The 15,637-nt window shown below is 43.0% G+C and overlaps 1 protein-coding gene across 2 annotated transcripts in view; it reads left to right on the plus strand.

Moving 5' to 3' along the window:
• Positions 1–15,637, plus strand: part of FLOT2 (flotillin 2) — a 493,007-nt gene that overhangs the window by 403,338 nt on the left and 74,032 nt on the right. For both annotated transcript variants that reach the window (XM_053706184.1, XM_053706183.1), the window contains exon 8: positions 359–573. In XM_053706184.1, coding sequence (XP_053562159.1) covers positions 359–573 — 215 coding nt within the window. The remainder of the gene's footprint in view (positions 1–358; positions 574–15,637) is intronic.

Consider the following 15,637-nt stretch of genomic DNA (forward strand, 5'->3'; position numbering starts at 1 on the left):
GAGCTATATTCTATTTCCTCTGTTTATTCATCAAAAGCTTGCCACTTTAAAAAGCCTTTCCAGTTTAGTTCTTTTGGTATCCTTTAAGTTGGATACTGCCATTTAATTATCAAGCCACATACATGGTCCTGAGCCAATCTAGATATGCTGTTATGGAAAGGAGCCAAGTATCTTCAAGTGATACCAAAAGAAAGTGAATTTTATAATAGAAGAATATAAGAATGTTTTGCAAAACTTTTTTGTCTAACCATAAAGGTTTAATTTTGACTTCTATGTCTTTTTAATTGTAATTATTTAGACAGATTGTAGTGTTATGGTGTGGATAAGGTTTGTAAAGCATTCTCTACTTTCCATATAGAAAGCAGAGTCTCAATTGGCTTATGAGCTTCAAGCAGCCAAGGAGCAACAAAAGATCCGCCAGGAGGAGATAGAGATTGAGGTTGTTTCGCGGAAGAAGCAGATTGACATTGAGGAGAAGGAAATTATCCGAATGGACAAGGAACTGGTAGCCACAGTAAGAAGGCCAGCTGAAGCTGAGGCATATAGGATGCAGCAGATAGCTGAAGGAGAAAAGTAAGGAAGCATTGTGTTTTTATCCCTTTCTGTTGCAGGGTCTGGTTATGTCCTGGGTGTGATGTTCTGTTTAGGTGTCTTATTTTTTTCCTAAGATATGGTTTGTCCACGACTTCATCAATTACTGTTGGGAATACCACTCCTGGCCAGCAGGAGGAGGCAAAGAGCACCACAGTCAAAACTGTTAAGTATTACTTCCCTTCCCACAAACCCCAGACATTCTCTTTGCCTTTGATGCAAGGAGGAGGTGAAGTTTTGGTGTCTGAAGAAGATTGGATTTATTTCACTTCAATTAAGATTTTTGTTCATAAATAGGACGAGTTCACAGCTGCATTCATTACTTTTGGGAATTCAGAACCTGGCCACCAGGAGGAGGCAAATGCTTAAATACTCCTCCCACTTCCCTCATCCCCCAGTCATTCTTTGCCTTTCGTCCCAGGAGGTTGGCAGAGAAGTGTCAGAAGTTTTCGATAGTCTCTTATGGAGGGTAGTACTCATCGGCATGGGACTAGAGTTTTAAGTAGTCCTGTCAGCCTCTCAGTGAGAGCATAGGTAAAAGTTAGAGTCCGGAGATGCAGGGAGAGTCTTTCTGCGAAACCATCCCGACTCATATTAACAGCTCCACAAGCAATCGGCATTGACAAGTTTCACTGCCTGCTTTTTTCTCTCAAGTCCATGGCAGAAGCGACGCTACTATTTGTCACACTTGAAGGGCCGTGTTCCTGTTCCACAGCATAGATTCCGGTAAGATTGTTTCATGTTACTTTTATCATGGATGTATTGTAATTTCAACTGTTTATCCGAGAGGTTAGTATCTAGGAATCAATCGTTAATATCTCCTGAGGGGGATTATTGAACAGGGGGGTTTATAATCATGTTTGTTATGTGCTTCTGTCTGCTACTGTGTAGTGTTGCTTCGGCTCATGGCTATTTTGGAACATAACGGCCTATGTCTAGTGACGCGGCTTTTTCAGTCCGGTTCTCTTTTGCATGGACTGCACGGTTTACCTTGTGACTCAATTTTCTCTTTCCTAACAGCATGGCAACGGAGAAATCCTGGTCTGCTGGTGTCTGGTTCTCTGAAGGTGGCAGTGTCCCAGTTATGGAGGATTCTTGGAGACGGATGTCTCTGATTCAGGCTCTACTTCTTGCGAAGAATATGAATTGGCCCGGGTGATACATGCCCATCAGTTATGTTCCGAATGCTGTTTTTGACTGCTCTGTTCCTCGGGATCGGGGATTCGAGTGCCCACTGAGCCCATCTGCCTCTGGGGATTATATTTCTCACAAGATGAGTTCCCTACCACCAACTCTTACTATGCATGCAGGTAACCCAAACGCTACTTATCTTTTCTAGGGAGTGTGGCCTGTTCCCACCGGAGCTTACAACACGGTTCCGCATGGCCATATCTTTGGCACTGGCGCATATACACCTCCTGGGAGTTTGCTTACGATATTGTATGTGTTTCGTTAACCAGGGCTCGTCAGGCGTGGGATCGCCTGGTCCAGTTCATCCTTCCGGGGGAGCGACTGCCCCTGAGGCCTCAGGGGGTCAACCTTCGGGGCCGGTGTTTCCTTTTGTCCCGGCAGAGGTAAGTTGTGCCTTTCGTTATAGACTGGTGCGCCTTCGTGTTCTACTAAGGCATGTTTTTGGCATTGCTGGAGGATCCCATTCTTAATGGGTCTGGGGATTCTCAGTCTTACTCTTCGACTGGCTTGCATACATAGACATAAGTGGATGAAGTAATCTTCTTATAGTCTTTATTTGTGTATCCTTTTCCAATTCTGAGCTTGGAAGTCTCGGACCCCTGTTGGGCTGGTCCTGTGGGTCTGTCCGTTCTTCCTGGCCGATAACCTATGGGTTGCCTTCTTTTATTTTCATCCGGTGAGGATGATTTCTTTTACAAGATATGACGAGTCCACGGATTTCATCCTTGTGGGATTTAACCTCCTTCTAGCAGGAAGTGGCAAAGAGCACCACAGCAGAGCTTTATATATAGCTCCTCCCTTCCCCTCCCCCTCCAGTCATTCTCTTTGCCTATGTTAATGATAGGAAGAGGTAAAGTGAGGTGTTAGTTTAGATTCTTCAATCAAGCAGTTATTTGTTTTAAAATAGTGCCAGTGAGTACTATTTTTCTCAGGGAGAAATCATCAGTCAGTAACTTCCCAAGAGGAGTGGAGACATCTTACTTTCTGCCCTGATGTTGATGATCTTAGCAAACAGTATCTAAGATCCTGCTGGTTCCCACAGAGCGGTTGAAGGTAGTGTACAGAAAACATCTTCAGTGTGGAGAACCATGTGATGCTACAAGCAGCATTGAGGTATGTTCAGTCTTTTGTTTCTGGGAAACTTGGTATCGGAACAGGCTGACATTATTCCCTATCTGGGAAGAGGTAATCAGTAGGCAATATGTGTAAAATGGTGGAACTGAAATTACTGTTTAATATTGATGACTATGTTCTTATATGGGTATCAATATGGGCTAGACGCTGGGAGATGCGGTTTATGTGTAAGGGCTGTATTGTTATAACAGGCCTGAATATAGTATGACTACAGTTTCTTCTACAAGATACGACGAATCCACGGATTTCATCCTTACTTGTGGGATATTATCCTCCTGCTAACAGGAAGTGGCAAAAGAGCACCACAGCAGAGCTGTATATATAGCTCCTCCCTTCCCCTCCACCACAATCATTCTCTTTGCCTGTGTTATACTAGGAAGAGGTAAAGCGAGGTGTTAGTTTCTTCAATCAAGAAGTTTTTTTATTTTAAATGGTACCGGTGTGTACTATTTTCCTCAGGGGGATATGGAAGAAGATTTCTACCCTGAGGTGGATGATCTTAGCAGCTGTAACTAAGATCCATGTTGGTTCCCACAGAACTTCTGAAGGTAGTATAAGAGAGATCTTCAGTGTGGAGAACGGTGTCATGCTACAAGCAGCATTGAGGTATGTTCAGTCCTTTATTTCTGAGGAGACTTGGTGTATCAGAACTGGCTGACATTTATTTCCCTACTAGGGAAGGGGTAAACAGTAGACCTAGAAACAGAGGTTATTACTGGTAACCTGTATTTATTATTTGACATGATACTGGGCTTTATTCATATTGCAGCATATATCAGGTGCAATAACAAGACACTGGGAGAGGCAGCTTAACGGTTTGAGTTTTTATTAGTAAAAGAAATAACAAATGTTTCCATAAGCTGTTTTCTCCAACATAGGTGTGTCCGGTCCACGGCGTCATCCTTACTTGTGGGATATTCTCTTCCCCAACAGGAAATGGCAAAGAGCCCAGCAAAGCTGGTCACATGATCCCTCCTAGGCTCCGCCTACCCCAGTCATTCTCTTTGCCGTTGTACAGGCAACATCTCCACGGAGATGGCTTAGAGTTTTTTAGTGTTTAACTGTAGTTTTTCTTATTCAATCAAGAGTTTGTTATTTTGAAATAGTGCTGGTATGTACTATTTACTCAGAAACAGAAAAGAGATGAAGATTTCTGTTTGTATGAGGAAAATGATTTTAGCAACCGTCACTAAAATCCATGGCTGTTCCACACAGGACTGTTGAGAGCAATTAACTTCAGTTGGGGGAACAGTGAGCAGTCTCTTGCTGCTTGAGGTATGACACATTCTAACAAGACGATGTAATGCTGGAAGCTGTCATTTTCCCTATGGGATCCGGTAAGCCATGTTTATTAAGATCGTAAATAAGGGCTTCACAAGGGCTTATTAAGACTGTAGACTTTTTCTGGGCTAAATCGATTCATTATTAACACATATTTAGCCTTGAGGAATCATTTAATCTGGGTATTTTGATATAATAATATCGGCAGGCACTGTTTTAGACACCTTATTCTTTAGGGGCTTTCCCAAATCATAGGCAGAGCCTCATTTTCGCGCCGGTGTTGCGCACTTGTTTTTGAGAGGCATGACATGCAGTCGCATGTGAGAGGAGCTCTGATACTTAGAAAAGACTTTCTGAAGGCGTCATTTGGTATCGTATTCCCCTTTGGGCTTGGTTGGGTCTCAGCAAAGCAGATACCAGGGACTGTAAAGGGGTTAAAGTTAAAAACGGCTCCGGTTCCGTTATTTTAAGGGTTAAAGCTTCCAAATTTGGTGTGCAATACTTTTAAGGCTTTAAGACACTGTGGTGAAAATTTGGTGAATTTTGAACAATTCCTTCATGTTTTTTCGCAATTGCAGTAATAAAGTGTGTTCAGTTTAAAATTTAAAGTGACAGTAACGGTTTTATTTTAAAACGTTTTTTGTACTTTGTTATCAAGTTTATGCCTGTTTAACATGTCTGAACTACCAGATAGACTGTGTTCTGAATGTGGGGAAGCCAGAATTCCTATTCATTTAAATAAATGTGATTTATGTGACAATGACAATGATGCCCAAGATGATTCCTCAAGTGAGGGGAGTAAGCATGGTACTGCATCATTCCCTCCTTCGTCTACACGAGTCTTGCCCACTCAGGAGGCCCCTAGTACATCTAGCGCGCCAATACTCCTTACTATGCAACAATTAACGGCTGTAATGGATAATTCTGTCAAAAACATTTTAGCCAAAATGAACACTTATCAGCGTAAGCGCGACTGCTCTGTTTTAGATACTGAAGAGCATGACGACGCTGATAATAATGGTTCTGAAGGGCCCCTAACCCAGTCTGATGGGGCCAGGGAGGTTTTGTCTGAGGGAGAAATTACTGATTCAGGGAACATTTCTCAACAAGCTGAACCTGATGTGATTACGTTTAAATTTAAGTTGGAACATCTCCGCATTCTGCTTAAGGAGGTATTATCCACTCTGGATGATTGTGACAAGTTGGTCATCCCAGAGAAACTATGTAAAATGGACAAGTTCCTAGAGGTCCCGGGGCTCCCAGAAGCTTTTCCTATACCCAAGCGGGTGGCGGACATTGTTAATAAAGAATGGGAAAGGCCCGGTATTCCTTTCGTCCCTCCCCCCATATTTAAAAAATTGTTTCCTATGGTCGACCCCAGAAAGGACTTATGGCAGACAGTCCCCAAGGTCGAGGGAGCGGTTTCCACTTTAAACAAACGCACCACTATACCCATAGAGGATAGTTGTGCTTTCAAAGATCCTATGGATAAAAAATTAGAAGGTTTACTTAAAAAGATGTTTGTTCAGCAGGGTTACCTTCTACAACCAATTTCATGCATTGTCCCTGTCGCTACAGCCGCATGTTTCTGGTTCGATGAGCTGATAAAGGCGGTCGATAGTGATTCTCCTCCTTATGAGGAGATTATGGACAGAATCAATGCTCTCAAATTGGCTAATTCTTTCACCCTAGACGCCACTTTGCAATTGGCTAGGTTAGCGGCTAAGAATTCTGGGTTTGCTATTGTGGCGCGCAGAGCGCTTTGGTTGAAATCTTGGTCAGCTGATGCGTCTTCCAAGAACAAGCTACTTAACATTCCTTTCAAGGGGAAAACGCTGTTTGGCCCTGACTTGAAAGAGATTATTTCTGATATCACTGGGGGTAAGGGCCACGCCCTTCCTCAGGATCGGCCTTTCAAGGCAAAAAATAAACCTAATTTTCGTCCCTTTCGTAGAAACGGACCAGCCCAAGGTGCTACGTCCTCTAAGCAAGAGGGTAATACTTCCCAAGCCAAGCCAGCTTGGAGACCAATGCAAGGCTGGAACAAGGGAAAGCAGGCCAAGAAACCTGCCACTGCTACCAAGACAGCATGAAATGTTGGCCCCCGATCCGGGACCGGATCTGGTGGGGGGCAGACTCTCTCTCTTCGCTCAGGCTTGGGCAAGAGATGTTCTGGATCCTTGGGCGCTAGAAATAGTCTCCCAAGGTTATCTTCTGGAATTCAAGGGGCTTCCCCCAAGGGGGAGGTTCCACAGGTCTCAGTTGTCTTCAGACCACATAAAAAGACAGGCATTCTTACATTGTGTAGAAGACCTGTTAAAAATGGGAGTGATTCATCCTGTTCCATTAAGAGAACAAGGGATGGGGTTCTACTCCAATCTGTTCATAGTTCCCAAAAAAGAGGGAACGTTCAGACCAATCTTAGATCTCAAGATCTTAAACAAGTTTCTCAAGGTTCCATCGTTCAAGATGGAAACCATTCGAACTATTCTTCCTTCCATCCAGGAAGGTCAATTCATGACCACGGTGGATTTAAAGGATGCGTATCTACATATTCCTATCCACAAGGAACATCATCGGTTCCTAAGGTTCGCATTCCTGGACAAACATTACCAGTTCGTGGCGCTTCCTTTCGGATTGGCCACTGCCCCAAGGATTTTCACAAAGGTACTAGGGTCCCTTCTAGCGGTGCTAAGACCAAGGGGCATTGCTGTAGTACCTTACTTGGACGACATTCTGATTCAAGCGTCGTCCCTTCCTCAAGCAAAGGCTCACACGGACATTGTCCTGGCCTTTCTCAGATCTCACGGATGGAAAGTGAACGTGGAAAAGAGTTCTCTATCTCCGTCAACAAGGGTTCCCTTCCTGGGAACAATAATAGACTCCTTAGAAATGAGGATTTTTCTGACAGAGGCCAGAAAAACAAAACTTCTAGACTCTTGTCGGATACTTCATTCCGTTCCTCTTCCTTCCATAGCGCAGTGCATGGAAGTGATCGGTTTGATGGTAGCGGCAATGGACATAGTTCCTTTTGCGCGCATTCATCTAAGACCATTACAACTGTGCATGCTCAGTCAGTGGAATGGGGACTATACAGACTTGTCTCCGAAGATACAAGTAAATCAGAGGACCAGAGACTCACTCCGTTGGTGGCTGTCCCTGGACAACCTGTCACAAGGGATGACATTCCGCAGACCAGAGTGGGTCATTGTCACGACCGACGCCAGTCTGATGGGCTGGGGCGCGGTCTGGGGATCCCTGAAAGCTCAGGGTCTTTGGTCTCGGGAAGAATCTCTTCTACCGATAAATATTCTGGAACTGAGAGCGATATTCAATGCTCTCAAGGCTTGGCCTCAGCTAGCGAGGGCCAAGTTCATACGGTTTCAATCAGACAACATGACAACTGTTGCGTACATCAACCATCAGGGGGGAACAAGGAGTTCCCTAGCGATGGAAGAAGTGACCAAAATCATTCTATGGGCGGAGTCTCACTCCTGCCACCTGTCTGCTATCCACATCCCAGGAGTGGAAAATTGGGAAGCGGATTTTCTGAGTCGTCAGACATTGCATCCGGGGGAGTGGGAACTCCATCCGGAAATCTTTGCCCAAGTCACTCAGCTGTGGGGCATTCCAGACATGGATCTGATGGCCTCTCGTCAGAACTTCAAAGTTCCTTGCTACGGGTCCAGATCCAGGGATCCCAAGGCGGCTCTAGTGGATGCACTAGTAGCACCTTGGACCTTCAAACTAGCTTATGTGTTCCCGCCGTTTCCTCTCATCCCCAGGCTGGTAGCCAGGATCAATCAGGAGAGGGCGTCGGTGATCTTGATAGCTCCTGCGTGGCCACGCAGGACTTGGTATGCAGATCTGGTGAATATGTCATCGGCTCCACCTTGGAAGCTACCTTTGAGACGAGACCTTCTTGTTCAGGGTCCGTTCGAACATCCGAATCTGGTTTCACTCCAGCTGACTGCTTGGAGAATGAACGCTTGATCTTATCGAAGCGAGGGTTCTCAGATTCTGTTATCGATACTCTTGTTCAGGCCAGAAAGCCTGTAACTAGAAAGATTTACCACAAAATTTGGAAAAAATATATCTGTTGGTGTGAATCTAAAGGATTCCCTTGGGACAAGGTTAAGATTCCTAAGATTCTATCCTTCCTTCAAGAAGGATTGGAAAAAGGATTATCTGCAAGTTCCCTGAAGGGACAGATTTCTGCCTTGTCTGTGTTACTTCACAAAAAGCTGGCAGCTGTGCCAGATGTTCAAGCCTTTGTTCAGGCTCTGGTTAGAATTAAGCCTGTTTACAAACCTTTGACTCCTCCTTGGAGTCTCAACTTAGTTCTTTCAGTTCTTCAGGGGGTTCCGTTTGAACCCTTACATTCCGTTGATATTAAGTTATTATCTTGGAAAGTTTTGTTTTTAGTTGCAATTTCTTCTGCTAGAAGAGTTTCAGAATTATCTGCTCTGCAGTGTTCTCCTCCTTATCTGGTGTTCCATGCAGATAAGGTGGTTTTACGTACTAAACCTGGTTTTCTTCCAAAAGTTGTTTCTAACAAAAACATTAACCAGGAGATTATCGTACCTTCTCTGTGTCCGAAACCAGTTTCAAAGAAGGAACGTTTGTTGCACAATTTGGATGTAGTTCGCGCTCTAAAATTCTATTTAGATGCTACAAAGGATTTTAGACAAACATCTTCCTTGTTTGTTGTTTATTCCGGTAAAAGGAGAGGTCAAAAAGCAACTTCTACCTCTCTCTCTTTTTGGATTAAAAGCATCATCAGATTGGCTTACGAGACTGCCGGACGGCAGCCTCCCGAAAGAATCACAGCTCATTCCACTAGGGCTGTGGCTTCCACATGGGCCTTCAAGAACGAGGCTTCTGTTGATCAGATATGTAGGGCAGCGACTTGGTCTTCACTGCACACTTTTACCAAATTTTACAAGTTTGATACTTTTGCTTCTTCTGAGGCTATTTTTGGGAGAAAGGTTTTGCAAGCCGTGGTGCCTTCCATTTAGGTGACCTGATTTGCTCCCTCCCTTCATCCGTGTCCTAAAGCTTTGGTATTGGTTCCCACAAGTAAGGATGACGCCGTGGACCGGACACACCTATGTTGGAGAAAACAGAATTTATGTTTACCTGATAAATTACTTTCTCCAACGGTGTGTCCGGTCCACGGCCCGCCCTGGTTTTTTTAATCAGGTCTGATGATTTATTTTCTTTAACTACAGTCACCACGGTACCATATGGTTTCTCCTATGCAAATATTCCTCCTTAACGTCGGTCGAATGACTGGGGTAGGCGGAGCCTAGGAGGGATCATGTGACCAGCTTTGCTGGGCTCTTTGCCATTTCCTGTTGGGGAAGAGAATATCCCACAAGTAAGGATGACGCCGTGGACCGGACACACCGTTGGAGAAAGTAATTTATCAGGTAAACATAAATTCTGTTTTTGTATGATTATGTTTGGGGACCACATGGCTTTTGGCTGAACCGCTTCCCTTGCGGTTGTATAGTCTGAGGTAAACATCGTCCATGATGGGCGGGGCCTATTTTCGCACGCTCAGACGCGCAGTTCATCTGGCTGTGAAGGCAGCAGGCATTAGCTCCGGATGGGTGTATGCTAATGCCTGTCCTGTTAATCGGATCGTTAGCAAGTCCTTTTGCGGTTCCCTGGGGGCAGGTAGGCACCACAGCAGAGCTGTGGCGAGGTGCAGGGGTCATTTTTTGAAATCTAATACATTTTTTGTTATACAGAACGTTTAGAGTTTAATTTTGCCCTTTTGCCTCAGGCTGCAATAATTTTTGGCACTACTGTGTATGTGTATCTAGTTAGATAGCGTTTTTAACGTTTTTTAGGCAGTTTGAAAAAAAATGTGTGCTTTTTTATTTCTTAAAAAATTTAATTCAATAAATAAAGTGTTTAACAACTACTGTGGTTATTACTAGTCTGTTCAACATGTCTGACATTGAGGAAAGTCATTGCTCTATGTGTTTGGAAGCCATTGTGGAGCCCCCTCTTACATTGTGTACCTCTTGTACTGAAAGGGCCTTACATTGTAAAAAGCATATTTAGGTGAAGAAAGTGTGCCTAAGGATGATTCTCAGTCTGAAGAGAATCAGGATATGCCATCCAATTCTCCCCAAGTGCCACAACCTTTAACGCCCACACAAGCGACGCCAAGTACCTCTAGTGCTTCTAATTCTTTTAATCTGCAGGAGATGGCTGCAGTTATTTCTACTACACTTACAGAGGTATTATCTAAATTACCGGTGTTGCAGGGTAAACACAGTAGGTCAGGTATTAATGTGAATACTGAATCCTCTGATGCTTTATTAGCTATTTCCGATGTACCCTCACAGTGCTCTGAGTTGGGGGTCAGGGAATTTCTGTCTGAGGGAGAACTTTCAGATTCAGGTAATGTGTTATCTCAGACAGATTCGGACGTCATGTGCTTTAAATTTAAGCTTGAACACCTCCGCATGTTACTTCGGGAGGTTTTAGCGACTCTGGATGATTGTGATACTATTGTGATTCCACCAGAGAAATTGTGTAAGTTGGACAAATATCTATAGGTGCCTACTTATACTGATGTATTATACTGATGTCATCAGCCTCTGGCATATATTACTGCCCATTCCACATGTTCAGTATCTACATGTTGTGCTTTCAAGAATGAGGCTTGAGTGAAACAGATCAGCAAAGCTGCTACCTGGTGGTCTTTACATATGTTCAAAAAGTTTGATGTTTTTGCCTCTGCAGAGGCTTCCTTTGGCAGAATAGTTCTTCAGGTGGTGGCCATTCTTTTATGGTGGATTCCGCACCTTGGGTATAGATTCCCATATCCCATAAGATTAGATTTTGTGGACTCTCACTACCATTAGAAATAAAATAAATGTATTCTTACCTGATGATAAATTATTTTCTTTCTTGGTAGTGAGAGTCTACAAACCCGTCCTATTTGAATTTGCTTGGTGGCAGTTCCCAGATTGCATGTTTTTACCCCTTGTATTTCACTTGTTTTTCCATGTCCTCTGTTATGAACTACTGGGAGGGAAGGGGAAGTAGGAGGGTAGTTGAATTCTTGGTTGGGGCATCGTTGCTTCCTCTTGGTAGCCAGGTGATGTAATTCCCATATGTAAGAATGGATTTTGTGGGATCACTACCAATAAAAAAAAAAAAATATATCAGGTAAGAATACATTTTATTTTTAAGTTAATTTCAGATCTGGAGTATATGGTTCCAGAATTGAAACAGGGTCAGGGTTTCTACCTTAATCCCCTTTATTGTTTCCAAGAAGAAAGAGTCTTGCATACCTGGTCTGAAAACTACAAGTTTCTCGGGGTTCCTTCTTTTAAGATGGAAACCATTCTTATCTTCCTTTCTCTTGTTCAACAGGAGCAATTAATGTCCCCTCTAGTTCTGAGGAAAGCCTATCTTCATATCCTTATTCACAGGGATCATCATCAATTGCTAAGGTTTTCTTTTCCAGACAAGCATTTTCATTTGTGGCCTGTCTACCGCTCCCAGAATATTTACTAAGGTTCTAAGGACTCTCTTATCAGTGATAAGAGCTCAAGGTGTGTGAGTGGTTCCTTACCTGGACGATATCTTGGTACAGGCTCCATCTTTACATTTAGCAATATCTAGACTCTCATACGAACAGTTGTTTCTTTTAAGAGCATAGTTAAAAATTCATTTCTTTTTAAAGATACGATGAGTCCACGGATTTCATCCTTGTGGGATTACGCCTCCTGATCAACAGGAGGCGGCAAAGAGCACCACAGCAGAGCTGTATATATATAGCTCCTCCCTTCCCTCCCACTCCAGTCATTCTCTTTGCCTGTGTTAGTAAGATAGGAGATGGCAAAGTGAGGTGTTAGTAAAGATTCTTCAATCAAGAGTTTATTATTTTTAAAGTGGTGCCAGTGAGTGCTACTTTGTGCTAGGGTGTAGCCTAGACCAGAATCAGTCTCTACAGTAGGGCGTTTGGTTGCTTTAAAGCAATAGGAACTGGTGGGACATAATTCTCACTGCGCCTCCTATACATGTTGCTGAACCTAATACAGATAGCCTAAGCACTTTTAACTCAGGCATATCTTATTCCACAGGGCTATGGGAGGGAGAGGACCTCTGAAAACCTGCTGGACTGCCATGCTGTCGCACATCGTTCGAGGTAAGTGCTGACTTTTTTATTCGGAGTCACTGCATGGATCTCAGAGAAGTGGAGCACTTTACTTATTTGGTAAGAACTCCTACATTTTAAAGGAGGGACCTTCAGAAAGTACCTTCTTAGCAGGGGATAAGGGACGATGTAAAGTGGGCTGGTATTGTGTAAATACTGACAGCTACGATAGCAAGCTGAAGGCCCAAGTCTGCTCCCTGGCATGACACCCACCCATTTAGTGTATTTATCTTTTATTATTATGCTCATCGAACTGTTATAGGTGAGATTGTTTACACATCATTTTGCTCAGCTGTGGTAAACAGATAAAGCAGTAGCCAAACTTGTATCTATTTTTCTGACGGCTCCGTTAGATTTATAACTCTCTTATTAACCAGGAGTTCCAGATTTGTTGCGCCCTTGATGGGCTAAGGAGCTCGCTGTTTACTTGGGGATCACTCGAGCTATGTTTGTCAGTGAGAGTGATAGGTTTATTCTTTATTGAGATGGATTCCGATACTTGAAGTTTCAAATGACGCAGCCAGTTCCCGGTGGTGTCGTTATAACTATACTTATGCCGAACGGGAACTATATGATTTTACGCCCACTATGGGCGGAGCCTTTTGGGGGCCATTTTTTGTATACTGAATACTTTTTTTCTCTCCTGCTGGTGACGAGGGGCGGAGATAATGAAACGAGCAACTTTCAGTATCAGGAGCCACATGTCACAGTGTTCTATAATTGGTGACATGAAACAAGCAACTTGCTATTTGGCTCCCGGTCTTTTAGTACAATAATAATGGCGACCGGGAGTGGATTGTTGACACGCCCATGAGGGGCGGAGATATACGAACATTTTTGCGCTCCCTACCTCCATTATGATAACCGGAAGGCAGAGCGTTTCATTCAGCTATATCATCAGTACTAGAAGTACATTGTGTGTCAGACGTCTTTAATGTTAAACTGTTGATTTGGGCACCTTCAGCACAACGGCTGAGGTTCAGTGGGTCCGGAACTGTTTGCTTCTAATTAAATGTCAGTTTATGCAGCACACATTGAACACATTGAACACACTGTGGTTTTTAATATTATTAAGAACAGTACACTGTTTTATATAGATTTCAGTTGTTTGGGTTAGTTCATCCTTTGTGTTAGGATGCTTCCAGGGCTCACAAAAGATAATTTTCTTTTAACATTTAAAGAAACAGTACTGTTTTTTATGCATCAAGTTTTTAGTATATATACTCCTAATACTCTGGATATTAAGAGTCTGGTGCCACTGGTCACTCGATAATTTTTACTAGTGTCCAGAATAACTTTATGAACCACAGGCAGTACTCTGCGGTTCTTTGCAAGGACATTGCTTTGTTGGTATACATAGCAATATCTGTTTACAACAATTTTAATGTTCTTATTGGATTGTGTACATTATAATGCACACATGAATAGATTTCCTTTTAAAATTTAAAGAAACAATATCGTTTCCGATGTGGAAAATATGTTAAAATGTATTTTCGCTTTTTGACTCTTTCTCTGCGGCGATTGCTGTTTGGGAGTCTGTTACCAACACTCTTCTCCTATAGTTTCCGTCAAAATTTTATGACCACATGCAGTACCCTGCGTTCCTTCATATTCCACTCGGGGTTATGATGCATTCTATACTTTTACAAGAGCTAAAGCATTACTAGAGGAATTGCTATTCCATAAGGTTTTCCTCCAGGCTACTGAGACTCTCAGTTTCAGATGGAGTGGTACCTTCGGCATTCCCTATATTTTCAAAACTGTTTCCCATTGCCGACTCAGCTAAGGAGACTGGGCGACACTCCTAGGGTAGTTTTGACTTCTCTACATGAACTTCTATACCCTTAGAGGGTAGACCTATTAAAAAAAAAAAAAAAAAAATTAAGTAATGGGACACACACCAGAGTTTGCAATGGTGACCATCTGTGTGCTTTCTTACCGTCACTAGTGTGACAGCATATTGGTTTATTGCGCTGTCTGATGCTCTTCAGTCGGTAGCTACCCTGGTAAAAATCCAGGGCTGGATAAAGGTTTTCATATGGCTGAATCCTTTATTTCAATTTCTTCCTTTCCAGTTTTTAAACTGGGAGTATTGGGCTCTGTTCCGGTTCTTGGGACCTTATGATTAGAGCCTTGTTTTTTGGTTATATGTTCTATTCTTTGCAAGGAGCTAACTTTGTTGGGACCTAGCTTGATGGGAAAAAAAAAACACATAGCCTGCTGTTGAATCAAAGACGGCATGGAGAACGTGTCCCGGTCCAGAATTGGATCTTGTGGGGGCTACCTCTCAGTTTTTCGCTTAAGTTTGGTTTTAAGCTCAAATGTTTTCCTCTCAGAGGCAGTTTCTGCTTTCTATCTTGTCCAAAAATCAGACTAAAGGTGAGTCGACCTTGCACTATGTAGGAGATCTCTTAGACCTGAGAGTGATGGTTCCAGTTTTAATGCAGGTTCAGGATTAGGTTCTCGTAAAACGGGGATCCTCAAACTTTTTTCTACGACGGGTACTGTCCTTCAGAATGGATACTTTCTCCAACATAGGTGTGTCCGGTCCACGGCGTCATCCTTACTTGTGGGATATTCTCTTCCCCAACAGGAAATGGCAAAGAGCCCAGCAAAGCTGGTCACATGATCCCTCCTAGGCTCCGCCTACCCCAGTCATTCTCTTTGCCGTTGTACAGGCAACATCTCCACGGAGATGGCTTAGAGTTTTTTAGTGTTTAACTGTAGTTTTTATTATTCAATCAAGAGTTTGTTATTTTGAAATAGTGCTGGTATGTACTATTTACTCAGAAACAGAAAAGAGATGAAGATTTCTGTTTGTATGAGGAAAATGATTTTAGCAACCGTCACTAAAATCCATGGCTGTTCCACACAGGACTGTTGAGAGCAATTAACTTCAGTTGGGGGAACAGTGAGCAGTCTCTTGCTGCTTGAGGTATGACACATTCTAACAAGACGATGTAATGCTGGAAGCTGTCATTTTCCCTATGGGATCCGGTAAGCCATGTTTATTACGATCGTAAATAAGGGCTTCACAAGGGCTTATTAAGACTGTAGACTTTTTCTGGGCTAAATCGATTCATTATTAACACATATTTAGCCTTGAGGAATCATTTTATTTGGGTATTTTGATATAATAATATCGGCAGGCACTGTTTTAGACACCTTATTCTTTAGGGGCTTTCCCAAAGCATAGGCAGAGCCTCATTTTCGCGCCGGTGTTGCGCACTTGTTTTTGAGAGGCATGGCATGCAG

The sequence above is a fragment of the Bombina bombina genome, chromosome 3 (assembly GCF_027579735.1).
Source record: "Bombina bombina isolate aBomBom1 chromosome 3, aBomBom1.pri, whole genome shotgun sequence".
In the NCBI taxonomy this organism is placed as follows: Eukaryota; Metazoa; Chordata; class Amphibia; order Anura; family Bombinatoridae; genus Bombina; species Bombina bombina.